Source organism: Balaenoptera borealis (assembly GCF_965194805.1).
Source record: "Balaenoptera borealis genome assembly, chromosome: 12".
Classification (NCBI taxonomy): domain Eukaryota; kingdom Metazoa; phylum Chordata; class Mammalia; order Artiodactyla; family Balaenopteridae; genus Balaenoptera; species Balaenoptera borealis.
This window is the reverse complement of record NC_138869.1, coordinates 86,101,610-86,129,147: the sequence shown is the minus strand read 5'-3', so window position 1 is coordinate 86,129,147 and position 27,538 is coordinate 86,101,610. Positions and strand designations below refer to the sequence as shown.

At 46.2% G+C, this 27,538-nt stretch overlaps 1 protein-coding gene across 1 annotated transcript; it reads left to right on the top strand.

The window, feature by feature from the left end:
- The first annotated feature begins 18,664 nt into the window (after positions 1 to 18,664).
- Positions 18,665 to 23,059, top strand: MUC21 (mucin 21, cell surface associated). The gene is made up of 4 exons (XM_082347027.1): positions 18,665 to 19,096; positions 19,237 to 19,360; positions 21,516 to 22,279; positions 22,644 to 23,059. Exons 2-4 carry the CDS (start codon positions 19,297 to 19,299, stop codon positions 22,689 to 22,691), a joined length of 876 nt encoding a protein of 291 aa, XP_082203153.1. The 5' UTR covers positions 18,665 to 19,096; positions 19,237 to 19,296; the 3' UTR covers positions 22,692 to 23,059.
- Positions 23,060 to 27,538: the final 4,479 nt, after the last annotated feature.

The following is a 27,538-nucleotide window of genomic DNA, read 5'->3' as shown; positions in this document are numbered from 1 at the left end:
GTGGTCAAGGTAGACGCAGAAGTGTATGGGGTGGCGGGGGATAGGGGGGGAAGCCAGGAGAGACACCTGGAGCTGCAGAAGACAGGAGGGCAAGGCCACAGGCTCAGGCTCCCCTTACTACCAGGAGAAGAGCAGAGCAAAGTATGAGATTGTTTCAAAGACTACAACTTGAATTCAGCAAACACTTTAAAGAGTCTTCTACGCTCCAGAGTCTTCTATGCTCCATACTTCCTTTAGTCTTCACACTACACTGGTAGGTTGACATCATCGTTATTTACTGTTGAGGACATGGGGCTTCGGAGCATTTAAGTGACCTGAGTAAGGATGCAAACCTAGTGAGGGATAGTGCCTGGACTCTATCCTCTCCTCTGATTCTTTAAGGCCAGTGGAATTTGCCACTCCGGGCTGCTGCCTGCACATTTATTCACTCATGGATATTTAGTCATCTCCTATCACATTTAAAAGCATCTGGGGTGTAGTGAAAAGCCTCTTTGCCAATCACTCACCCTCTTTGAACTTCCTTTCCTCACCTGCTAAAGAGTAAGATTGTACACTTGCCTCACAAGTTCGTGGTGAAGATTAAATAAAGAAATATATGTTTTTGGTCTTTTTTTTTTTTTTAAACCCACTGAGTTGTACACTTTATTTATTTATTTATTTGGTTGCACCAGGTCTTAGTTGCGGCTCACAGGCTCCTTAGTTGCGGCATGAGAACTCTTAGTTGTGGCATGCATGTGGGATCTAGTTCCCTGACTAAGGATCGAACCCGGGCCCCCTGCATTGGGAGCGCCGAGTCTTATCCACTGCGCCACCAGGGAAGTCCCTAAACAAATATATAAACATCATCCTTCAGAGGTTCCACAAATGTCAGTGTTCTTCCTTCTCCAAGAGACTGGGCTGACCTATAGGCTGTATAGTGTGGTCTCTTAACCAGTTAAAGCCTGGGCCTGGGAGCCCAGAATGTACGTTTCTGTTCTGGCTCAACCTCTTACTTGCTGAGTGTCCTTGGGGAGATTACTTAACCTCTCTGAACCTTGTTTCCTCATCTATAAAAAGGGAGAATAACAAATAGTTCTCAACCTCAAATGGCTGTTGTAAAAAGTAAATGAGTTAATACATCCTCCTTCGTAGGACCTGCCTGTCTCCCAGTAAGTGTTCCAGAAAGGTGGGCCATTGCTCTGGCTGTGGGATTGTGTGCAAGTCACCATTGCTCCAAGAAATTCAAGTTTCTTGGCTGTAAAATAGGGACATTGACAGATTCTAAGATGCCTTGTGGGGAGCTGGGAGATCAATCACCTTAGAAGACAACCCAGAAAGAGAATGACTATGAGGCAATTAGCCGAGCTCCTGGCCCCAAGAAGGGGCCCAATAAACAAGGGTCACAGTCGGTATTGCTGCCGAGGGAATCAGAGAATGGACCCGGCCCGGTGAAGTGAGGGCCTGGCAGTTCAGCCCTCCTCTCTCCCCAACCTTGAATCCCATCAGGGACTTGGGCTTACCTCCTACCCTCACCCCCTTCTCGTCCACCCGTATTTCTTTCAAGGACTAAGTTCCCCAACCCTCAACCCTCTTAAGGAGTCAGCAGGGAGGTGGGTGGATTGTGGTTTCCTGTGACTGGGAGTGTGTCCAGGTTCTGGTTGCCACCTTGAACTAACAAAGTCTGGAAAGCTCAGTTATGTAACGACGCTATCTCTCTCACTTTTCCCGCTCTCCTGGCTCTTACTGTCCTGGTTAGATATCAGAGACATCTCCTCTGTTCCCACTGGTTGTTCTTCCATGGAATTAAGGCCCACATCTGTTCACTGATAGGGGTGTTTTCCCTCACACACTGTCCATAAACATAGTCGGTCCCTGCCAGAATCCAGCTGCCTTGTTCACAGCTCCCAGGACCCCCAAGTCGATATCCTTTTCTTGCAAAAGGGTCACCTTCATCTATCTCAGATGGCTTCAGGTGTGAGAAGAGGGGGAGCCAGTGGGGAACCATAGGGGCTGAGTCACCTCATCCGCTTCCCTGCATCCGGGTCAACCTTCATCACCAAAATGAAAGGTTCCCACCCCCCTCCTCTACCTACCGTCCATCCCTCTTCTTATCTTCTCACGCATCACCTGTGTCTACTTACTAATCTCTGTGGGAAGTTTTGCCAGAGGTCTCACCTCAGTCTCTCACACAGTCACATTTGTGATGGAGCTGGACTATTATGGAAAGATAGAGATTCTGACATTTATTCCCTTTCCTCTCAGCTCTGCAGTGGAAAGGCAGCTCCGTTCCATAAGTATATAAACTCTAAAACAGCACTTGTGGAGCAAAAGGCCAATCAATATCTCCTCTCAAAATCTTACACTGTGATAAGCCAGACAGAGAGTAGAGGTTGACAGGCACACAAACAACTGTAATGTCACGTTGAAGGTAGCAGGAAAGAGTAACTAACAAAAAATTTTTTGAGCACTGAGATGAAGCTGGATCTTATCTGCTTAGAAAGGTCAGGAAAGATGCCATACAGCTAGAAAGATCTGAAATTGAGAACTGAAGAGTAGAGGTGGAGAGGAAAGAGGTGGCATTGCTGCTGAAAGGACAGCTTCAACAAAGGTCCAGAGACTGGAGATGAGAATGGGGATTAGATACCAGAGTATTCTGAAGAGACTGGCTGGGGAGATACATCTTGGGTAACAAAGGGACCCCTAGAGATGAGGTGAGAAGGGAAGCAGGGAAGAGCATGGAGGAAGTTTCTTATTTGTCTCTCTCCCTTCACAGGTGCTGCCACACTTCAAGAACTCCAGAAAACTCGTGAACACTCAACATCTGATCATTTGTTCTCTCTGGCTCCAGGCCCTGTTTCTATTACCCGCTCTGACCACACTGCTCTTCATTCAGAACACAGCTCCCCAGACCACTCAAAATCTACAGAAACCCATAAGCGAAAACACCAATGCAATACCACACACCACTCCAAGCTGATTCACCATGCTGTAGATAACTCCAAAAGCTCTGCAACTCAAGATGCTCCTCCCACTTCTGAACAAAACCCCAGCAATCAAGGAAAAGACCCAATTACCCAGAACAAACACAACATCTATACTAATGACTCCACTAACACAGATAAAGGATTGGTTCACGAAAAACATCCAACCCCAGCACCCAAGAGCAAGACAACTTGTCTTAAGTGTACAACAAAGAGATCAACAGTAACAAGTAACCCAGCTAAAACTGTAACACCAAGTACCACTTCAGACAAGACCACTGAAAAGACCACACAAAAGCCAGGAAAACCTAATGAACAAAAACAACCAACCAGGTCAAGTCATGAGAGGACCACAGGAGCCCCAGAAAATCCCACGAGACATGGAGGAAAGACCACATCAGGCCATGAAAAACTCACAGGAGCCCCTGCAAAGCCTGTGGAACATGGAGGAAAGACCACATTGGGCCACATGAGGACCGCGGGGACCCCAGAAATGCCCATGGGATATGGGAGAAGCACTGCGTTGGGCCACGAGAGGACCACAGGGCCCCTAGAAACACCCACGGGACACGGAGGAAGCATCACATCGGGCCACAAGTGGACTGCAGGGCACCCAGAAACACCCACAGGGCACGGAGGAAAGACCACATCAGGCCATGAAAGGACAATGGGGGCCCCAGAAACACCCATGGGACACGGGGCAAGCACCATGTCAGGCCACAAGAGGACTGCGGGGGCCCCAGAAACGCCCATGGGACATGGGGGAAGCACCGCGTCGGGCCACGAGAGGACCACAGGGCCCTTAGAAACACCCACGGGACACGGAGGAAGCACCACGTCGGGCCACGAGTGGACTGCGGGGCCCCCAGAAACACCCACAGGGCACGGAGGAAAGACCACATCGGGCCACAAGAGGACTACGGGGGCTCCGGAAACACCCACAGGACACAGGGGAAGCACCGTGTCAGGCCACGAGAGGACCGTGAGGGCCCCAGAAATGCCCACGGGACATGGGGGAAGCACCGCACTGGGCCATGAGAGGACCATGGGGCCCCTAGACACAGCCACGGGACATGGAGGAAGCACCACGTCAGGCCACAAGTGGACTGCGGGGCCCCCAGAAACACCCATGGGGCACGAGAGAAAGACCACATCGGGCCATGAGAGGACCACGGGGGCCCCAGAAACACCCACGGGACATGGGGGAAGCACCATGTCAGGCCACAAGAGGACCGCGGGGGCCCCAGAAATGCCCACGGGACATGGGGGAAGCACTGCATTGGGCCATGAGAGGACCACAGGGCCCCTAGAAACACCCACGGGACATGGAGGAAGCACCACGTCGGGCCATGAGTGGACTGTGGGGCCGCCAGAAACACCCACAGGGCATGGGGGAAAGACCACATCGGGCCATGAGAGGACCACGGGGGCCCCAGAAACACCCACGGGACATGGGGGAAGCACCATGTCAGGCCACAAGAGGACCGCGGGGGCCCCAGAAATGCCCACGGGACATGGGGGAAGCACTGCATTGGGCCGTGAGAGGACCACAGGGCCCCTAGAAACACCCACGGGACATGGAGGAAGCACCACGTCGGGCCATGAGTGGACTGTGGGGCCGCCAGAAACACCCACAGGGCATGGGGGAAAGACCACATCGGGCCACGAGAGGACCACGGGGGCCCCAGAAACACCCACGGGACATGGGGGAAGCACCATGTCAGGCCACAAGAGGACCGCGGGGGCCCCAGAAATGCCCACGGGACATGGGGGAAGCACCGCATTGGGCCATGAGAGGACCACGGGGCCCCTAGAAACAGCCACGGGACACGGAGGAAGCACCACGTTGGGCCACGAGTGGACTGCGGGGCCTCCAGAAACACCCACAGGACATGGAGGAAAGACCACATCAGGCCATGAGAGGACCACGGGGGCCCCAGAAACACCCATGGGACACGGGGGAAGCACCGTGTCAGCCCACGAGAGGACCTCGGGGGCCCCAGAAATGCCCACGGGACACGGGGGAAGCACCACGTTGGGCCACAAGAGGACCTCAGGGCCCCCAGAAACGCCCATGGGACATGGAGGAAACACCACATCGGGCCACGAGTGGACTGCGGGGCCCCCAGAAACACCCACAGGACACGGAGGAAAGACCACATTGGGCCACGAGAAGACCACGGGGCTCCCGGAAATGCCCACGGGACATGGAGGAAGCACCGTGTTGGGCCACGAGAGGACCATGGGGGCCCCAGAAAGGCCCACAGCACACCGAGGAAGCACCACATCAGGCCATGAGAGGACCAGTGGAGCCTCAGGAAAACCCATGGGACATGAAGGAAAGACCACACCGATCCATGAGGGAAGCACTGGAGCCCCTGCAAAGCCCACAGAACATGGAGGAAAGACCAAATGGACTCATTACGAGAACTCAGGAGCTCCAGCAGAATCTACTAGACATCAAGAAAAGACCACATTGGCCACTGAGACCATAAAATCCCCAATTAAACACACAGAAAATTCAACAAAAGTCACAGCAGCCGCAGAGAGTATAAGACCTCCAGTGAAGGTCACAGGACACACATCTATTAGTACTACCTCTCCTTGTCCAAATAAAACTGAGGTTTCCCGTCATGTGCCAGTTGGTTCTTTTACAGCCACCAGGTCGATCATGTCGGAAGCCCCTGACAAGAGCCATCCACACCAGAACAAAGATGGCTCACAAGGAGATTTCCATGCTGGAGAGATGGGGGAGAATGATTCCTTCCCTGCATGGGCCATAGTTATCGTGGTCCTGTTGATTGTGATTCTCCTCCTGGTGTTCCTTGGCCTGATCTTCTTGGTAAGGGAGAGTGATGCCCAGGGGAGTGAACCCATGGGATAAGGAGTTGAGGAGATGTTATGGATCAGAACTGGAGGGACTAATAAGTCTAGGAAAAGGGGCATAGTGTGGAGGATGGTAATAGAGGGATTGTGGTGGTGGAAACTATGGAGAAAGAAAATAGATGCATGCGACATGAATAGTGGAATTGGGAAGAAAGCAGTGGCTGAGAAAAAAAGGGTGTAAAGTAGGGAAAATTTTGGAGTTGGAGATAGAGTCTGGGGTATGAGAATGGGGGATATTAGAATAAGGAAAATAAGACAGAGGAGGGAACTGGAGATGAAGTCTGGAACTCAATGTACCGGATCTGGGGCTGGAATAAGGATTAGGGTTTGAACGGAATCTTGGGAAAGGAGCAAGCCAACGTCCAGGGTCAGGGAGAATAGAATCAAAGGACCTGAGATATGGGTGTCGAGGAAAGTAAATGGCATGGCAGGTGGTACTCATTCCTCCTTTCTCTTCCCAATCACAGGTCTCCTATTTGGCACGAACACGCCGTGCACTGATCCAGAACACTGAGAACAATGACCCAGAGGATAATGGGGACTCCAATTCCTACCCAGTCCACCTGATGGAGCAACAGACTCTCGGCATGGCCCAGATCTCTTCCCCATGATGATCTTTCAGAAATCGCCCACGCCCAGCTCTTCCATGCCCTACCCCTTTCCTGGATGGAAAATGAGACCCATAATTCCTATTTCCTGGACTCCAGGAAGGGCAAAGTACTGACGGTTAACACATCAACCCTTCAACTGCTGTGTTATTGAAACTGGTCAAGGGGTGAAGTGATAAGCAAAAAGGATATGAGTTTGGGGTATAGAAAAGAAAGAACGAATAATACAGGCAAGTGTTCTCGATAGAAGATGATCTGAAAATGAAAAGGTGTCTGATGGATGTACGGGGTGGGGATCAATATAGGACTCTGAGTTTTGGGAGGGACAGCACAGTGAAGGGAAGTTCGGGAGCCTTAGAAGGCAATGCTCCAGACTGACTGTGAGTCAGGGTTATAGGCAGGGGGAGTCGAAAGACAGAGCTTCTGGGTTTCAGGACCAACCTATATTATTTCCATCTACTATTACTTAGAGTTTGTGTGTAAACAGGCTTGTCTCTGAGTTCCCAGGGCCCTTGACTTTTTTTTTTTTAATGAAAAAATGGGATCTGAGAAGAAAAGAGGATTTCCTTCTCCACCCTCTCCATTCTCAGAAAAATTCCAGAAAAAATCATAAATATCTGTCACCCAGATGGCTCTTCTCTCTCCCTCCTGAATCCCTTAGTTTTCCTAAATGTCTGCAGTGGGCATCCTGTTGGTTTGGCTTGCTGGGTTGTGTGTGGGCACACAGGGAGGGATTTTTGTTTGGCCTGCAGTCTCATCCATAGATCCCCACCCCAGACCTTCCTTGACGGTGTTCCCCACTCATCATTTATTTTCCTCTCTCCCCGCAAAGCCCCAAAGTCTTGGCTTTTTTCTGTAGGAGTCATCCATCTTCTCTACTGCCCCTATTCTCTCCACACCTTCACCCCAGATTCTGATTTTTCTCCTTGCAGACATTTCATCTGTGTATGTTTTCTGGATTTTCTCTCCAATTTATTAAAGCCCTTTCACCTATTACTGATTGGGCAGAGGGAGTAAGGGAGAGTTAGCTGATGACAGATAACTTCTTTCTATCTATTGGTCTTTTTACAATAAAGTGTAAAATATTTATAAAGTAAGGCATCATAATTACTGGACTATCAGTTGGGAGAAAGTCCTGACTGGTGTTCCTGGCTCTGGCTGTGACCTTACAGATGACCTTGAGCAGGAGTGGCTGGAAGACAGGAATTCTTCGGAGGGTCGAGGAAGAGGAGGCTGCATTTCCACAGTTCCTAAAATGGCTCATTCCTGGATTTCCAGAAGAGCCAGCCTGAGTTCATGCTTGGCTCATTTGCATGGTGACAAAATGAGGAGAAAATGGGTTAATTAATAAGCAAGTATTTCTAAGCACCTATTATACATTCTGTTGAGGATTACAAAGAAGTATAAGACATAGTTCTCATCTGGGACACAAATACAGGAAAATTAAAATTAAATAATTCAGTAAGAGTTATCACAAGGCAGTACTACACAGAATAAAACAAGACTCTAATGAATTAAGCCCAATATTTATGCACATCTGCCATGTTCCATACTCATGTTAGGAGAGCAGCCCTGCTCCAAAACCATTCCGTGCCCAAATGTCAGTCCCAACCAAACCGCCGCCCATCATCCATGTAGCCTTGGGTCTCACTCTTACTGGAAGAGGATAGCATCAGCATCTCTGCTGACCAGAAAGGCACTCTAGTTTGCCACAGGCCTTCCAACCTTGACTCTATCCAGAATCAAACAGCAGGGCCACGAGCAGCTTTTTGCCACTTTTGGCATCCTCATTTGCAGGAAGCTGGAAGCCCATCATGGACAGTAATCCTAATCCGTACACTCATGTCAGTGGATTATCTGCCAGGACCCAGCCCTGGGCTGGGAGGGCCCTGACGCCTGGGGGGATCTCTGAATCTTCACCTGGAGATCTGCTCTGCTAAGGGCAGAATTGTAGCGCGAGTGCCAGAAAGGAGGCAAGCCAGGTGCCAGAGGGACCCCAGACTTAGGTCCCTGGAGAGAGCCTTGAGGCAGAGAGGGACACCTGGGTTCTGGAAGAGGGCTGGAGTGCCATAGGAAAAAGGAGGAAGCTGCCCGGTTTTTAGTCTCTGGGTAGATGGTGACTCAGCATGTGGCAGCTGCCATGACAGGAGAGTCACTCGCTCTGGGAGGAAAGCAGATACCCCCTAACCCCAGCCTCTAACCATGAATTTCCCCAGCCTGGACCCTAATTAAAAAACCAAAACAAAATAAAGCAAAACATCCAACTCGACCAATGCCGCCCTGCCAAGGCACCAATATGGAGCATTGAGGGTCAAAGAGCGTGTGTTTGGGGGAGTGGGGGAGGTTCTACATCTCCCCAAAGCAAACAGGGACAGTGGGTGCCATGGGCCCCAGGGCACGGCCCTGAATGTCTCCCTTCCCACTTCTCTCTCCCAGGCTAATGATCACTTTGATATCTAAGGGGAAATCCTTTAACAAGCTCTGGAGCTGGGCTCTCATTAGGAAAAATTACTTAATGAGTGAGTGGCAAGGCAGGGAATGTTCCCCGGCCCCCTTCCCGGGGAAGAGAGAGCACGCCTTGGCAGCGAGCACCCAAGATCCCTAGGGCTAGAGCAGGCTCCAGGTGCGAGAGCAGAGGGGGAGCCTGAGCAGGGCGGCCCGGGGCAGGGCAGCGCGGGCTCTGGGTTCCCCAGTCCACGGCCCTCCTTCCCTGGAGGCTCCACTTGACCTGTGGCTCCCGAATCTCACTCCCTAACAGAGCGGAGTCTGGCAGAGGGAGACAGTAGGCTCATCTGAGGATCCCACCAGGTCCCCACCTCCCCCCGAGGAGCGGCCCGCCTGGGCCCCGGCCGATGCCCTCCTCCCACCCTGAAGCCACTCTGATGGGGGGGCGGAGTTTTGGGCGAGTCCCCCGTCCTGGCCTCAGCCACAGTCTCTGAGAGCTCCACAACCTCCACGATAACATCTGTGCCCACAACACCCTCTACTTTGATCTCTGAATCCACCGAGGCCTCCACCAAAGCGTCTGAGACTACCCGTCCTCAGCAATAGCATCCGTGTCCACCACGGCGTCCACCACTGGCTCTAGAACCACGACAACATCTTCTGAGACCACCATGGCCTCCACCACCAACTCTGAGACCAGGACAGCTGCCAGCACAGCCTCTGATACCACAACAGTCTCCACTAAAATCTCTGTGACAGCTGCAGCTCTGTGCCCTCCACAGCTACCACAATGCCCGCTGAGACCACCACAGCCTCTGATAGCACCTCAGCCTCCATGATGACATCTGTGCCCACCACAGTCTCCACCAATGAAACCACCACAGGCTTTGAGACCACTCACCATAGCTTCTACCACAGCCTCAGGAACCACTGTGGAGTCTGTGCCCGCCAAGGCCTCTGAAACTACTGTGGCCTCAACATACTGACCCCTGGTCCAGGGGATGCAAACGATACTTCACAAGACAGCTCTGGCCTGTTATCTGTCTTTCCAAATAAAGTGCTGTTGGAACACAGTCACACCTATTTGTTTACATCTATAGCTGCTTTCCAGCTACTTTGCGTAACTGTAACAGAGACTGTGACCAAACAGCTTAAAAATTTACCATCTGGCCCCTTACAGGAAAAGTTTGCCAATCCTTGCTCTAGTCCAAGACCAAACTATTTTCTTTTTTCACTTGCTCTCTGGCACTTGCTCTGAATAAAACCACCTCTGCGCTTGCCATCAGCACTCGTACTGGAACTGATTCTACCCACTTTGTTCTGAGCCACCCTCTGCTATTCCAGTGACGGACACTGTTCTTGTATCAGTGTAGCCACGTCTCATCTAAACACAACCATTGCTGCCAACACCACCACCTCTACTGCCTCTCCTGTCCTCCCACCTTGTCTGAGTCCCCCACCCCCACCCCGCCTCCATCCCTGGGGTCGCCAGCCTCTTCACGTGGGTCATCTGTTCCGAGCACACTCAGCTCGACTTTGTTGATCACCACGATTGTGTTCGCTTATGTCACCTCTGCTCCAAGCCACGAGCACTGCCTCATCCATGGAAAAATCTTATTCTATCATCTCTTCTTCCAGCACCATCCTTATACCCAGTGACTACATCACAAGACTATCAGACCCTATTCCTTTCATCCCAACCCACCCTCTTCTCTGTGGGTGACCACTTCCGTAATTGAATAGATCTCCCACATCCACATGGGTCATGGCCACATTTCCTTAATCTTCTGCTTCCACCATCAGCAGCACCATCTATGCACGTATTCTACCTCCTCTTCTGTAAGACACTCACCTTTATTCTGGGGACCATGGCCTCAGGCGAATCACTTTCTACCATCTCTCGTCCCACCACAACACCTCTCCTCAAACCACCAGCACCAGAGAAGTGTTATATCAACCCCTCTGCTCTAAGGACACCGGCCTCCCTGTTAATTATCTCCACTACCAATGCATCATATCGTGTGACCTGTTTCCTAGACACTAGGATCACTGGAACCAAACCAACTACACCCATCTCTGTCTCCACAGCTCCTGGAATGGACTCCACATTCCCTGCTACCAGGAATACTGTCCCTGGGAGAGCCCCAAACACCTCTGGCCTGGGCACATCCATTATTGGCACATCATCCAACACATCAGTGCCAGGTACTAGGACCACCAGGACAGGATCTACCCATGAGCCAACCACCACTCCTGGAACCAGCACCATCTCCCATAAAACAAGCCCAGTCTCCATGGGCACAAGCACAGTTAGCGTGAGCCACACACCAGCACATATGATTAAACCAAGTGGATATTTGCGGCTCTGAGGCATCATCCTCATCTCTTGGGCTGCAGTCATGGTTGGTGTTGGACTGTTAGTAGACTGAGTTTTGCCTGGTGAGTTACTGTACATGGAGATGGGGGGAACCCACCTAGAAGATGGATCATGAGTGGGAATAGAATAATGGGAATGGGACCCGCAAGATATTCAGAACGAGAAAGCAGTCAGTGTGTGGCGAGTCACACGTATGCTAACCCAATCAACATAAGAGTTGCAGGAGTAAAGTTGTAGTCTCACAAAGTCAGATTTATCGGCTTGTTGCACCAAAGGAGACTGTACACTAGAGGGACTAAGGAGCTTCTTACCAACTAAGGAAAAGAGTCATTACAGTATTGAGGGAAGCGTGGAGTTTGGGTGAAAGTTAAATGAAGCAGAGTTTTAATAAGCTCAAAACAAAGCAGGGCTGTGTGTACAAGGATCCACAGCAGCTCTAGACTGTGAAGTGGACCTGGTTTCCTTGGAAAGTACAAAGTTACAAGAGGTGTGGAATGTTATTCAGAAACTCATCTGCTTCTGGGTAGGAAATCCAGGCTGCTTCTCTGTGCCAAAGTAACTTAGATCCTCCAGACAAGAATGGGATATTTCCTTCTTACTGATATAATTTCAGGCAGCAAATTTGCTATATTCTATTATTTTAGAGAACTAAATTTTTCACTGACAAAATCATTGAAAGTGAGTAAGTCACTCAAAGAAGGGGGCTGTTTTGATGTTTTACAGCTGCAGCGTGTCCTTGGGAAAAATACTCTTTCCAGTAATCTTTGCATCTGGTTTGATCCACATTGTTATCCCAGCCTGGTGAACAGCAGGGTAGATTGTTACTTTCTCAGTCTGATTTTTACTTTCTCACATAGCATAATACAAAGACCACAAGAGGGAGCAAAACAGAAAATATAAATGATAGATTATATAGCAAGAAGTAGAAAAAAAAGAAAAATGTGAAGTGGGGGCCCAAGAGAGAGGTAAGTGTATGGGTCTATGTGGTGTGGCTAGAGGCAAGGATAAGGGAAAGCATATCTTTTATAAAATAGCTGGAACTATATAGCACCAGAAAAAGGATCTCTAGAAGGTGATGATCATTCAGGCCCCCAACAGATTTTTCACGGTCATAGATATTACCACATGCTACTTCCTGGGGTGAGAGTGCAGGGCTCTTTTCCCCTCTTTTTATGATTTTACCCAAGTGAAAAGAAATTCACTTTTGTAGGTACCTCTTAGCACAGCTCAGATAGGCTGGCCATTTCAAAATACTCGACTACACACTAAGGGAGGATAACAAGAAAATACCCTTAGCAAGGACAGAAGCCCCAGAAACTCCTGCCCTTGTGTAGGCGAGGCTTCTGATGCTGTGAGAGCTCACCTGTTTCAAGGCCTAAAGTCCCCCGCAGTTCTCTGGGGACAGGGGAGGACATGACAGCCACATGCCAGCAGCAGACTTCATTTCTGCATTCTATTCTGCATCCTGGTCTTAATCTCCTATTCTAATATATCTTTCTTGTTCTACTTTTAAAACATATATTTATACTTTCCCATTTTAGCAGTATGTATTCCTGAAGTGGTCTTCAGCATGTGTAGGATGAGCCCGAGTAAATACACAATAAATCAATGAAAAATTCACACACCAGCCACAAACGGCTGGCATAATTTATAATCAACTTACTTGTGTTTCTTATATCAGATCCTCTGATCCTTCCGTATGGCATGAACAAAATGTGACTCACCAGCCATGAACAATCCTCTAATTGTTTAAGATAAACATGTAATAATAATAACTAGCATTTTATTAACTGTTTACTAGGTGCGAGGTCCAGAACTAAAAGTGCAAGAGAGCATTGTTTCTCCTTAACTCTGCTTAACCACCTTTGGGGCATGTACTCTTATTATCTCATTTTACAGGCTAGGACACTGGAGTCAGAGACTGAAGTAGCTTGCTGAAGATCACAGGGCGAGGTGGTGACAGAACTGGGGCTCTAATCCAAGTCTGCTCCACAGGAGAGCCTGTTCTCTTAGCCACAGTGTTTAAAGCTGGTTCTCCAACCTTTAGTTCTTAATGGGGCTTCCTTTATCTTAAAAAAAAAATTTGAGGGGCTTCCCTGGTGGTGCAGTGGTTGAGAATCCGCCTGCCTATGCAGGGGACACAGGTTCAAGCCCTGGTCTGGGAAGATCCCATATGCCACGGAGCAACTAGGCCCATGAGCCACACTTACTGAGCCTGCGCGTCTGGAGCCTGTGCTCCGCAACAAGAGAGGCCGCGATAATGAGAGGCCCGCCCACCGTGATGAAGAGTGGCCCCCACTTGCCACAACTAGAGAAAGCCCTCGCACAGAAACGAAGACCCAACACAGCTATAAATAAATAAATAAATAAATAAAATTTAAAAAACAGTAATTTATTTTTTTAAAAAAATTTGAAGTAAAACTTATAAGAAGTACACAGATCTCAAGTGTACAGCTTGATTAATTTAAAAATGTGTACACACCCGAATAACCACCATCCCGTTCAAAATATTGAACATTCCTATCATCTGAGTAGTTTCTGGTGTCCCCTCCCTGTCAATACCTGCCCAGCCAAGGGTAACTACTATTCTGACTTCTATTTTATGAACTTTCATAAGTTTCTTGTTTTTACCTTTCCTCATAGACGCGCAACTTTCTTGGCTGATTAACTCAATGAAAGACTCCCTATTTCTGGGAGTCTGTACTCTAGGTACAGGATGCGGATTTGCCAAGGTACACAGCAATGATCGTAGCATTCACATAGAGAATATGCAAGTGCAATAATCAGGAAGGCTGTTTTCTCAGAGAAGTGAATAAATAAATAAATGAGAGGAAGAGAGACACACACAAAGAATGAACGAAAAGTGAAATTTTGTGATTTTTGACAATCCAAGTTTTAATGAACTGAAAGAAAAGGATTTAACTCTAATAATATATATTTTTTCTCTTTTAGAATGACTTTTCTTTTCCCCTGATAAACAAAGGCATTTATAACCTCCATGACCACAGAATTGGCCTTGGTCTGGACCTGGACTCAGGATTGGGCTCTGGAATGTTCTATAGCCTAGAAAATGAACTGGTTCATGGAGGAGCGTATGGCTCTGGACACAGGGTAGGCCATGGAGTGCGCCATGAATTAAGCCACAGCCAAGGGGGTGGTTATGGCATAAATCCTGGCAGGAGTTATGGACATGGAGGAGGCCATGACAAGAGCCATGAAGTGGATCACAGAAGAGGCTGCCAAGGAAGACACAGAGGAAGGGGGAGTATGGACATAGACTGGATAATGCAGGGCACTCTGGAAAAAGAAATATCGCAGAAGAAGGGGATCATGGAGGAGAAGGCAGTGGCCATAAAGTGGGTCAAGATGGGCTTCCAAAAGGTCTTCAGGGAATTGGCCATGGAGATGGTCATGAGCAAGGTCAAGAAAAGAGCCAGAGAAAAGATAGAGATCATAGAGGGTTTGACCAACAGGGCAGCCAGAAAAACAGAGAGTGTTTCTGGAGACCTGCAGCCTCATCAGATTTGGACCTGAGCTCAAGTAAAGATTCTCCCTAAGCTTAACCATAGTTCAGAACCTCTTAGGAAGTCACAGTAACCAACTGTACAACAATTTCTCTTTGCTCTCCTAATGCACAAGTAATAACCTGTGCCCTTTCGCTTTGGAATTCTTTTTTTATTTCCTCATGACGCAGTGTGACCAGTAGGAAGAAGGATGATATTATTACAGCCTTAAAAAACACAGCTCATACTGTTTGTGGTAGCAAGATGACTTGCTTCCTGTTTATCTATTTGAGCATTCTTTCCCCTCCTTCTTCCCTTTGTTACTGGGTGCTTACTAAGTGCTAAGCATTGTACTATGTAACTTTAAAGCCACTATCATTTAACAATTTTGAAATTTGTAATCTCAAAACAATCTTTTGAGAACTTCTACTTTTCTGGCAAAATAGTGGACAAGATGCATTAACCACCCCTCTTAATGAAAGCAACAAAAATTACTGGATAAAATATTGAAAAAAATCTTTGTAACTATATCAATCAGCTGGGTAGATAGTAGGTAATATTTAGATCAACAACCAAGAGAAGGCAGAGACTCAGGGAGGCTGAAGGAGAGCTCTGAACCAGCTGTCACACTGAGGGCATTTGCCGTATCTGCTGAATTTAAGCTTACCTTCTCACAGCTTCTTAGCACTTAGGGTACAGGAGACAAAGTCTAGGACCTGCATTAGGGGTGGAGTCTAATAGGAGACTCTAAAGAAAGCTGAGACCTAAAAGGGTTAAAGTTTCAGTGGTTAAACTAGAATGAAATTGTATTGACCACCTTGCACATTGGCGACTGAGACAAATGTCTGTCTCTAAACTTGACACTGAGTGGAGGGGAGTAAAAACCTCCCTTGAGAATTTGTAATTGCATAACATTCTTCATTTGGGTTTGTAGCTTCAAATCATACAAACTAGGTAGACAGAAAGCCATCTTTGACCTACACATGTCCTCCAGGTCTCCTTCATCTTTGGGAAGATTCTCCCTCCCCAATTCTTTGTCTCTTCCAAATGCTATACGACAAGTAAGGAGAAAATCACTGCAACGTGCTACTATTAAAATCTCAAAATACACTTGGCATCTATATATTTATGCTCTTCCTTTGTCCTTTATTGTTGCATGCTTATTATGCACCAAACACTGTGCTGTGCCTTTAAATACACCATCATTTATTTCTCAGAACAATCCAATGAGGACTTAAATTTCTGGCTCTATAATGGGCTAGGTGTCTTAAAATATGTTGAAAAACTAAAAATGGTGTACTAAAAAATCTTCTTAAAAGTATCATTGATTCAGCAGGACAGTAAGGAATGCTAAAAGTAAAGACTAAGTTAAGGTAGGAACCTAAGGAGGTAAGAGTACTCAAGCCAACTTTTGCCCAACCAGTGCATTTAAGCTTCAGGTAGCACAACCTCAGTCAGACCAACCCAGGTGAGGACTCTGGTAGTAGACCTTCACATAAATCTGAAAGGGAGAGTGTAAACTAAAACCAAACCCATCCCGGGACTTCCCTGCTGGTACAGTGGCTAAGATTCCATGCTCCCAATACAGGGGGCCCAGGTTCGATCCCTGGTCAGGGAACTAGATCCCAAGTGCCGCAACTAAAGATTCTGCATGCCACAACTAAAAGATCCTGCATGCCGCAATGAAGATCTCGCGTGCTGCAACTAAGACCCGGCGCAGCCAAATAAATATTAAAAAACAAAACCAAAAACAAACCCGCCCCTCCTCTAAGGAAATGCAAGCAAAATTGCCTATCTCTAAACTCAGTGCAGGGGAAGCGAGGATGGGAGAAGTACCTCTTGAGGAAGGGAAGATGGGGGAAGTACCTCTTGAGAAATAACTTGTAACCACAATACTTACATGGTTTGCAGCCCCAAATCATGTAACCTAGGTAATTCAAAAGAGCTCAAGCCTATAATTTAATTTAAAGGAATCTTCAAGTGGTATTGCCTCCCTATGCTTGGCAAAAACATGCAAATTCACTGTGGAAGATCAGAACTCATCTTGGGTTTCAAAGGACTTATATAGATAACAACCCAAGAAAAATAAATTTATAGTCATAAATCTCAAATCACAAATGAGGCACCATGAGTGAAAGCCAGCAAGAAACAAAACAAAACAAATAGACAACAGGATCAGATCCACAAAAAACTATAGATATTGTCATAGCTTTATGGTTGTCTACTAATATCCATTAACCATCTTTGAAAATAGAATTCTCAAGTCTTAGTTGAGCACATGTCCACCCAGCAAAGGACTATATTTCCCAGTCTCTCTTGCAGCTTAATGTAGCTGTGTGACTATATTCTTATGGTGTGTTAGCAGATAGCAATAATTTCTCATGAAGTTAAAAAACAAGATAGAATTAACATACTTGATAATGTTAGGGTTTGAGCTGGGAGACAGGTAATAAGAATGAAAGAGTTCCAAGGTCCTTGTATTGTCTTGAAGGATCGTAAAGATATTAATTACATTTAGACTGATAAGTATGCATGTAAAACTTTTTTAGGATATCTCTAAAAGGTGAAATCTGGATTTGAATTCAAGACCTCTGCCTCCAATTAATTCTAGAGGGAAGAAAAGTTTTCTTTCTTAGAGTGCTATTGGCTTTACAGCCACAGATTAGGATTTCTGGGAGTTCAAGACCCCACCTGTCACTGACTGGCCCCTCACACCTCAACCTCAGGAACCACCCATCACAGCCGCTAGGCATGTAAGCCTTTCCTAGCACACTCTGTCCCTCCTGACTCTCAGACTGACTTATTCCAAGCTCCTTCATGCCTCCAGCCACCTCCTGCTTGCCAGCTTCTTTCTAGCAGGTTTTACATGTCGGGGATACTCATTCACCTATAAATAAACTACCTGAGATGTCGCCTCTTCCACGAAGCTTCTCCTCATTGACAGGGAATGGAGACAGCTGACTTCGGTCATACCGACTGTGCACTGGAACTCCCTTCAATCCCACTCCCCTTACCCTGGCCACAAGAAGCCTTCCCCATAAACTCCCCAACCCTCCACTCATTTGGGTCTCTTCAGTCATGCTCATTTAGCTGACTGTGTGTCCTTTCTGCTGCTATATCTGCGTCCAGACCCAACTCGAAGTTCCTAGAGGACTTGGACTAAGTATCTCCCTCCCCCAACAGACCTGAAGTCTCCTTATGTGGTGCCCGTGGTATACCTTGCTGAGAGATGCTTCATTAAGGCTGATGAGAAGGAACATCTGAAGGATCTCAGGGAAGAAAAGTTCCTATGAATTACTCCGAAAACAAACAAGACAGGAACCGCTATGGTTGAGAATCAAAAGGCGGCCTTTGTGGGAGTGGGGGAGGGAAGGATTGGGACTTTGGGATTAGCAGATGCAAACTATTATATATAGAATGGATAAACAACAAGGTCCTACTGTATAGCACAGGGAACTATATTCAATATCCTGTGATAAACCATAATGGAAAAGAATATGAAAAAGAATATATATATATATATATATATATAAAACTGAATCACTTTGCTGTGCAGCAGAAAGTAACACAACATTGTAAATCAAGTATACTTCAATAAAATTTTTAAAAAGGGGGGCCCTATACCACCCCTTTACCTGATATGAGTGTGACAGGTGGCTTGTTCCTGCATATTCAACACTCTCCCCCACCCTCATCCCCCATGCACCAGAGACCCCAAAGACGGCTACACTACCCATGGATCTCTCTTTTCCCGTTCAGTCATTGTGCATTGTTGATGCCTACTGCATGCTCAGCAATGTACCGTCTGTCTTCTGCCCATATCCCAGGAGCCCAGATCCCTAGTTACTGCTCTCTTTGAGGTCTCTTTTTTTTTTTTTTTTTGATTCAAAGATGTCGGGTCCTGCCCTTCAGCTCAGTCTATTAGGGCTTCTTCCGTGTTTAAAGCATGCACACAGGACCTTCTGACAAGGAAACAAAGTCTTGAACTGGAACAGGTTTCTGGCCCTATTTTTGCCTCAAGGGTGGGTCTCTTCCACTCTGACAACCTTGATTCCTTTATCCCATTCTACTTCCTGCTCAAACCCAGCCCAGTGCCCTGCCTAGTATGATCATGTCATTCTCCTTTCTCACCTTCCTCTTGAACCCCAGTCTATTCCTTCCCAGGCTCAGTATTGTTTTGTTACCTGCTCATAGTTGGCAGAAGAAGAAGTCAACTTCCCAACCCCTCCCCTATATGAAACTATAAAGGCTCCTGCAGCTCTTCCATGATAAAGAAAGAGGCAACAACATCGTGTGGAGGAAGCTCAAGCAGCCCAGGTATCCAGTCTCCCACCCCGCTAAGCTCAAGATTCTTTCCAAGAACACATATGTTGGAGACCCAAGCTCCTGGAAGCTCCAGCCTTTATCTCTTTACCTTGAACTCTCCTTTCTCAAGAATACTGTTCTTTGCCTTCTAGGTCTTCGTCACATTTGGGATCCAAGCATCTTTTTTACCAGCCACAAAGAGGCAGATCAAGATGCAGAAAAGAAACATTTGCCCTATGTACTGGTTACTGTTGCATCTCCTACTTTCAGAATACAGTGAGTGCTTTTCTTTAAAGGTTGGTGGTCTGTGAACTTTTGAGGGATTGTGGGAGATGATGACCAGCACTAGGAATAACTCTGGTTCTCCACCATAGAGTGAGGGTCATCATTTCACTCCAATCACTTCAGTCTAATAAGGTATCACCTGGGAGGCAGTCAGAGCACAGTGGTTAAAACTGTGGACTCTGGTCTCCAATTGCCTATGTTTGAATCACGGCTCCATCTGTTACCGGTACACTTTGGGTGAGTTAACTTCTCTGTGCCTCCGTTTCTGCATCTATAAAATGGTAACAACCTGTGAGATATGGCTGGGGTTTAAATATTAATAACAAGAAGAGTTGACTGTTATTTTATTTATTTATTTATTTAAATTATTTTATTTATTTATTTATTTTTGGCTGTGTTGGGTCTTCGTTTCTGTGCGAGGGCTTTCTCTAGTTGCTGCGAGCGGGGGCCACTCTTCATCGCGGTGCGTGGGCCTCTCACTGTCATGGCCTCTCCTGTAGCGGAGCACCAGCTCCAAATGCACAGGCTCAGTAGTTGTGGCTCACGGGCCCAGTTGCTCCGTGGCATGTGGGATCTTCCCAGACCAGGGCTCGAACCTATGTCCCCAGCATTGGCAGGCAGATTCTCAACCACTGCGCCACCAGGGAAGCCCCGACTGTTATTTTAAAATATCACTCTTCTATATTATAAAAACTTAATTTTTCTCGTGTCCTTAACCCCTATTCCACAATCAGCCTCAGTCAGCCTCAGGCCAAGTAGAAAAGGATTCAAGTCAAAACTAACTCCCACTCTGCTCTGCACCTCTGACACTCTATTAAACACTCCTCGGGCCGTCTCCTATTGTGCAACTAGGAAGCATGACTTCTTAGAAAATTCTTTTTTTTTTTTTTTTTTGGGGCGGTGCCACACGGCTTGCACAATCTCAATTCCCCAACCAGGGATTGAACCCGGGCCACGACAGTGAAAGTGCCGAATCCTAACCACTAGACCATCAGGGTACTGCCCCGAGAATTCATCATTTTGAATCAAAATTAGCCCTCATACAATTTTGACTCAACTATTCTATTCTCCAAAACTTCTCAAATCAAATCCACTCCCTCTTTCACGTCACCCCTACTCTTGTTCATCTCAGTTTCTTATTTAGTTTTACTCATGATTCTAACCTTAACTCCAATTTGTACCCCATTGCAGATTTTAGGGGTCCTTCCCCAAATAGAGCTAAACTCTAATCCTATGTTAGTTCAAATAAGCTACACATGTGTGGGGTGAGGTGCTAGGCACTCATGTCCAAATTAATAGTAAAATGAGCCACAAATGAGATAAATTTTGTTTATCTGGAGAGGCTGAGCATCTTTGTCCTTCAAGGTAGTGAGAGGCAAAAAACAGGCACAAACTTAACTCTAGCTGAGCCTTCAAGAAGGTGGAAATGCTTCCCTATACTTGTAGATCTTGATTTGCAGACCTTAATCCTGGGAGATCTTATATATTTAAGTTACATATAACTTGCTCTTTTCTAACCTTTGCCTTGTAATCAGGAGCCCCTGGAACTTTAATGCATATGTAATCACCCAGATACCTAGGCCTATCTCAGACTCTGATTCATTTAGTCTGGAGTGGTTTGCCTAGAAATCTTTATTTTCAACAAGCTCCCCAGATAATTCTAATATAGGCGTTTTCTGAATAACACTCAGAAATATTTTCCAAGAAAGAAGCAATACAACTTTAATAATGAATTAATCAATATATACTAGTTTCACCTGGGTTCTACAACTCCTTTATAATACTTTTTATCTGTGTTGAATATTGTACAGCAGATGATGGAATAAGCTTACTATCAGTGAAATTAGGTCATGTAACCCTGGTGTTGGGGGTGGATGTGGAGGGTGACTTAGCATGGTAGCTAAAAGTGCAGATTCAATGGCCTGGGTTCAAATTCCTGTTCTACTACTTACTAGCTGTACAAACTTGGGCAAGTGTCAACATTTCTAAGCCTCAATTTTTTCATCTTAGCTGTTGAGAATAATAATATCTATCTCATTGGGCAGTAGTGAGCATTAAATAGAATTATCCACGTAATAAGTTTAACCAACCATTGAACAGAAAGTATATACGCTCAATATATATCATCATTTATGATTATCATTAGGCATAACCTCCATTAGTGGTAGCACACCCAGCCCAACTTCCAGTGAACCCACCACAGCCAACACTGGATCCAGTGCAACCTCCAGTGCGACTGGGACAGCCTCCAACACTACATCCAGCACGACCTATGGTGGTACCAGCACAGCCACCAACTCTGGATCCCAAGTGACCTCCAGTGGATCCAGCACAACCTCCAATACTGAAACCAGCATGACCTCCGGAGGGGCCAGCACAACCTCCAATACTGGATCCAGCGTGACCTCTGGAGGGACCAGCGCAACCTCCAATACTGGATCCAGCGTGACCTCTGGAGGGACCAGCGCAACCTCCAATACTGGATCCAGCCTGACCTCTGGAGGGACCAGCGCAACCTCCAATACTGGATCCAGCCTGACCTCTGGAGGGACCAGCGCACCTGTCAACACTGGATCCAGCACAACCTCTGGGGGGACCAGTACAGCCTTCAATACTGGATCCAGTATGACCTCCGGTGAGACCAGCATAACCTCCAGTACTGGATCCAGCACAACCTCCAGTGGGACCAGCATGGCCTCCAACACTGGATCCAGTGCAACCACAGGAGGCTCTGGTACACCTTTGTCAACTGGAACACACACAACTTCCAACAGAATTAGCACAAGTGCTGGAACTCCAGTGAATACAGTGAAGCCCAGTGGGTCCCTGAAGCCATGGGAAATCTTCCTCATCACTCTGGTCTCGGTTGTAGTGGCCGTGGGATTAGTTGTTGGACTCTACTTCTGTGTGGTGAGTGCCTAATATATAGGCACTGGTGGGAAGTGCCTGGGGGGAAGGAATAGCAGGAACATAGGGAAATGAGGTATGAATAGTAGGGCCACAAGTTAGGGATGAGTAGGGAGGAAAGAAAAATCAGGAGAAAGTTACTAACGAGACATAGCAAGTTAGAACCAGAGGAGCCAATCAATGTGCAGAGGAAGCTATTGACTTGTGCGGAAAGGGGAGCAAAAGAAGATATAAAGACTGGTGGAAGGACTGCTGAATGAGTGAAATGCTTTAAAGGGGGAGAAGATTCCAGAAGGAGTCCCTGGTGAAGGCTTCTCAGGGGTGGGGGGGAATCCAATTCTGAAATGATTCTGCCTTCTTTTTCTAGAGAAACTCCCTGTCCCTGAGAAATGTCTTTGACAGAGCTGTCTACTGACTCCATGGCCCCAACCTCGGCCCAGGCCCTGGAGGGAATCATGGAGTCCACCACAGGTCTGGGTGGAGCCCTAATGGATTCTGGAGGAGAGCAGTATCCTCAGTAGCCATGGAGATGAGAGAGACCCACGATGGGCTCTAAGCGGCTGCTGAAGCCAGAGAGCCACATTCCTCCCAGAGGGAGCCAGCCTGGGGGACCAGAGATCTGAGTGTCCTTTCATTCGTCCCCAGGAGTCCCCTCCCAGCTTTGTTTGGGTCTCTGCCAGCCTTGGGGAAGACACTTCCTCCCTCTCTCTTGCTTTTACCAGACACTGGAAAGAGGAGACTCTGCTGGTCATTTAGCTAAGAAATAAACACATACAAACTATATCACAGAGAGAACCTGTGTGTGCACATGAGTGGGTGTCTGCTGCGCCGAGTTGAATTTCCCGGTTGTATGAGAGAACCCCATGCTGGAATCCACTTGGCATTCAGAATCTCCACAGTAAAATCCAGAGACATCATCCATATCTGTCCCCTTTTTCTAATCCTTCTTGCCCCGAGCAGGAACCCTGTGCCCCCAAGAATCTCCCAGACTGAGAGGGGAATTGAATTGGGAGAGATGAGAAGGGAGGGCAGTGCCCGGATCCTACAGGCTCATGGATTAGGCCCGTGGTAGGTAGAGATTATGTTGTAGCACATGCAGAACCCAGAGCATGACCAGAGGAGGTATGCTGTTGGGTGGGGGGAGGGGCGGGGAGGGAGGTCACTCAAAGTCACAGTTTCCAGGCCATTTACATTTGCTCTAGACCTGGGTTAATTGTCAGAATGAAGGTGTTGGTTGATACTTTCACTCTCAGTGCTGCCTTTGGAAGCAGAGAGAAAGTGCTTCCTGTTTTTATCAAGGGAAAGACTTCCTGGCCTGCTAAGATTTCCTTTCAAGAGGGTCATGGCAGAGACACTTGGGGTAAAGCCTGAGGTTCTCATGAATTCCCTTCCCACAAAGGCTGCACATACCCCTTTCATGGTCTAGGATAGACGGCTCCCTGATCCTGCAGGTCTCAGAGGACAGAGGCGAGCTGCTTTGAAAGGCTGGGTTGCTCTGAATCCATGAGGCCAGTGACACGACTTCCACCGGGGACAGAGGCCTCAGGAGAGAATTAGCAGGTTGTTGGTGGGTTCACCCCAACTCACAGCAGTGGAAACTGCTCTGCCTTCCACCACTCATTGGGTTTCTCAAGTGTCCGCAAACCAGACAGTTGATCCTAGTCAGTGAGGCCATGCTGAGCCATGTACAGGCCCATCATCATCATCATCAACATCATCATTATCTTACCTACAGGGACCCAGCAACCGGAAGGAGAAGCTGAGTTGAACCCCCTAGAAAGTTGCCTCCCACTGGTGTGAACTGTGGAAAGCATAATGTGAAAAACGTGAAAATAAGGCAAGGGAGTCCATTTAGATAATTAAAAAATGTAAAACATGCATTTTCAAGTTTAAAATTCTAATAGACAAATGCAAAGAGGCTGGTTGAGAATAAAGTTAGTTATCTAGAAGAGCAAGTGGAGAAAGTAGCTCAATTAGATACAACAAACCAGAGATGAAAATCACTGACACAGAAAATAGAACACACTTGGAGGATTGATTCAGGAGGACTAACACACAAGTAGTAAGATTCAAAACAGAGAAAAAAGGAAGAGGTAGACCAGAGGAACTAAAAGAACAACAGGGAAGAAATATTTTAGTCTGCAAATTGAAAGGGCTTATTAATAACAACTCTGTAAATATACTAAAGCCCATTAACATCTATTTTAAACAGGTGAATATGCTATATAAATTATATCTCAATAAAGCTGTAAAAATATTATTACCCAGCAGGCATATCGTGTAAATAAAAATTTTGATTTTCAAAGATAAACAGCAATGGGCACTTTGAGACAGTGGGAGATGAAGAGATGAAACCACGGTGAGTACGTAATTCAGCTTGTGGTTAATTGACATAGTTACACTGTGAATATCTCGCTACTCCCAGAAACTGGAGTGTGTACATAGAGTTAGGAAGCATCATGACTCAACTTTCATCATGGGATCCGCTTACATGGACGAAACATGTTTTAACCCGACAAAGCCCCAGCTCACCAAGGAAGTTTGAGGTCTTCCTCAAGCAGAGGTCTAGGATGTTGACAGGATTAAGCGCTTTTGCACTGTTGGCCTAGTGCAATGATCTTTAAATGGAGTCTGCCCATACCCTTGGAGGTATATGAAGACTTTCTAAAGAGTATTATGCAGGTGTGGGATATCTTATGGGAATCATCTTCCAGATCTTCAACTTCCGTATGTATTTTGTGCCTGTGGTCAAAGCATCTGCTAGTTATACTTTTCTAGCTTTCCTTCTATAGCCACCCACCCACCTTTTACATTCTAGCTCCTACATTATTATGGTGGATTTCCCTAGGTGCAAAAAATTCCAGGGTGCAAATAAAGAGGATAACTCAAAATCTCTTCTAATTTAGTCATCGTATACCCAGAGGAGGGCTTCATGTTTTCCCTTGCCTCACATAAATTCCTATTAGGGGCTAAAAGAAGTGTAATAAACTGGGAATTTTTGGACATGTTAAGATGTTATTGATTCAGATATATTGTAGAGTGAGGTAGCAGGGGTGATAAAGATTTCTGCTTAACAATCTCTTCTCTTCCATCTCCTGTCAAAGAATACGTCCTTCAGGGGGGAGCAACTCATGAAAGCAGAGCAAACACAGCATCAGTAAGAAATAATAAGAGTGGCAGTGACTTATTTAACCTAGGCGAAAACCCTATGGCAAATCAACCTACCTTATCTGTCTGTCTACCTATTTTAGAATATTCAAGATTTGTAAAACTTTGCTGGGAAATAGCAACTTACTATGAAGCACGCTTCCCTGGCTTATACACCGTTCTCCATAAGGAGAAACAGTGTCTCATCAAGAGTTTCTTGGTTTAGATCACAGTTGGATATTTTGCATGATTTTCAAGGAGAAAGACATTATAAGTTGTACATTTACTTCCAGTTGATTAATCTTATATCTTTTAAAAAATATATTTATTTATTTATTTGTTTGTGCTGGGTCTTTAGTTGCGGCAGGCGGGCTCCTTAATTGTGGCTTGCCGGCTCCTTAGTTGTGGCATGCGAACTCTTAGTTGTAGCATGCATGTGGGATCTAGTTCCCTGATCAGGTAACGAACCTGGGCCGCCTGCATTGGGAGGACAGAATCTTAACCACTGCGCCACCTGGGAAGTCCCTAATATTTTATCTTAAGACGAAAGGAAGATCCAGAGGCTGTACAGCATACCTGCTAAGAGCACAGATTGAAGAACTAGAATTTCCGGTTTTAAATCTAAACTCAGCGTGGCCTCCCACAAATTCCTTCACTTTCCTGGGTCTCAGTTTGCTTATCTGTAAAACTGAGGGTGATAACAGTACCCAATTCATGAGATTGCTGTGAAGCCCTTAGAATAGTACATTTGGTAGCACTCTATAAATTTTGTTATTATTTTTTATATTGGGAAGGTTCATGTTACACATTTTCTTGAAAATATGGAAAAACATTGCGGAGTTGGAGAAGGGGGAAAGATAAAAACATTGCATAAGAAAAACATTTTCATTTATTTTTCACCAAAATGTTATTGAGGACTGAGAAATTTAACACTTACAAGCCACAGGAAATTTTTTTATGTTTATAAACATATCTTTTGGTGCAGAGAAGCATGGTAGGGTGATTAACAAAAATCTTACAAGCAAAAAATATTACAGTAGAATAATGTAAGGGAAGTAATATCAAGGCAGAAAAACAGGGGTAGAAACCAGAGAGGATGGGAGACATAAAAACGGCCTGATGAGGCGCAGAGGTTTCCAGAGCTCAGCCAGGGCTCACGGGCTTTCTAACATTCCTTGTGGAGGCTGAGAGAGCTGTCCCCGCACGCCAGTTCCAGACTGCATTCTGCATTCAGATTTTCACCTGGACTTGCTCCCCTATTCCAATGTATTTTCTTTTTGTTCTGAATTTTTTATTTTATATTTTTTGTTATAGAGAGGTACCTTAAACAATGTGTGGAAGATAGCAAGGTATAAATGATGAAGACCACTCCAACTATAGATTATTCCTTTTAAACTCTAAAATGTCCTCGAATTATAGGGCACCACATACAGACTCACTTCCACTGGTTTTCTCCTAAACCTGCTGGCACTCTCTTATTCAAAACCAAGAGGTAATAGCAATAATAATGGTAGCTAATATTCATTAAGCACTTACTTTGTGGCAGGTACTATGCGAGCATTTTACGTGTGCTATTTCATTTTATCCCCCCAATAACACTATGGGGAAAGTGTTATTATTATCTTCATTTCATATACAAGGACACTATTCATACATAAGGACACTATTCACATTTCAGATGCAAGGAGATATAAAGAGGTTAACAAACTTACTGAAGGGCACACAGCAGAGAACTCAACCCAGGATCTTTTAATTTTAGGAATCCATGCTTTTAACTGAAAGGCAATATGTTGGATTTCAAAACTGTGGCTCATCCAGAAACGTTATACCTGGTCTCACAAACATGCATTTCCTTAGTATTACAATGATGGATTCCTGTTCTTTGGTGGTCCATCCCCTGAACACTGGGATGTTGATTTATTTTTGCTTTGCAAATTCCACCGCATTATATTGGTACAGCATAGTAAATTAGAATATAGACACAGTGAGGTTATTATTTTATTTGATTTTTCCTTATTTTGATGTTTTCACAATGAGAGAAATAAAAGATAACACATGGATATGAAGAGAGACACAGAGAAGTTAAAAGATTATGAAGAAAAAAATTTTAATGGG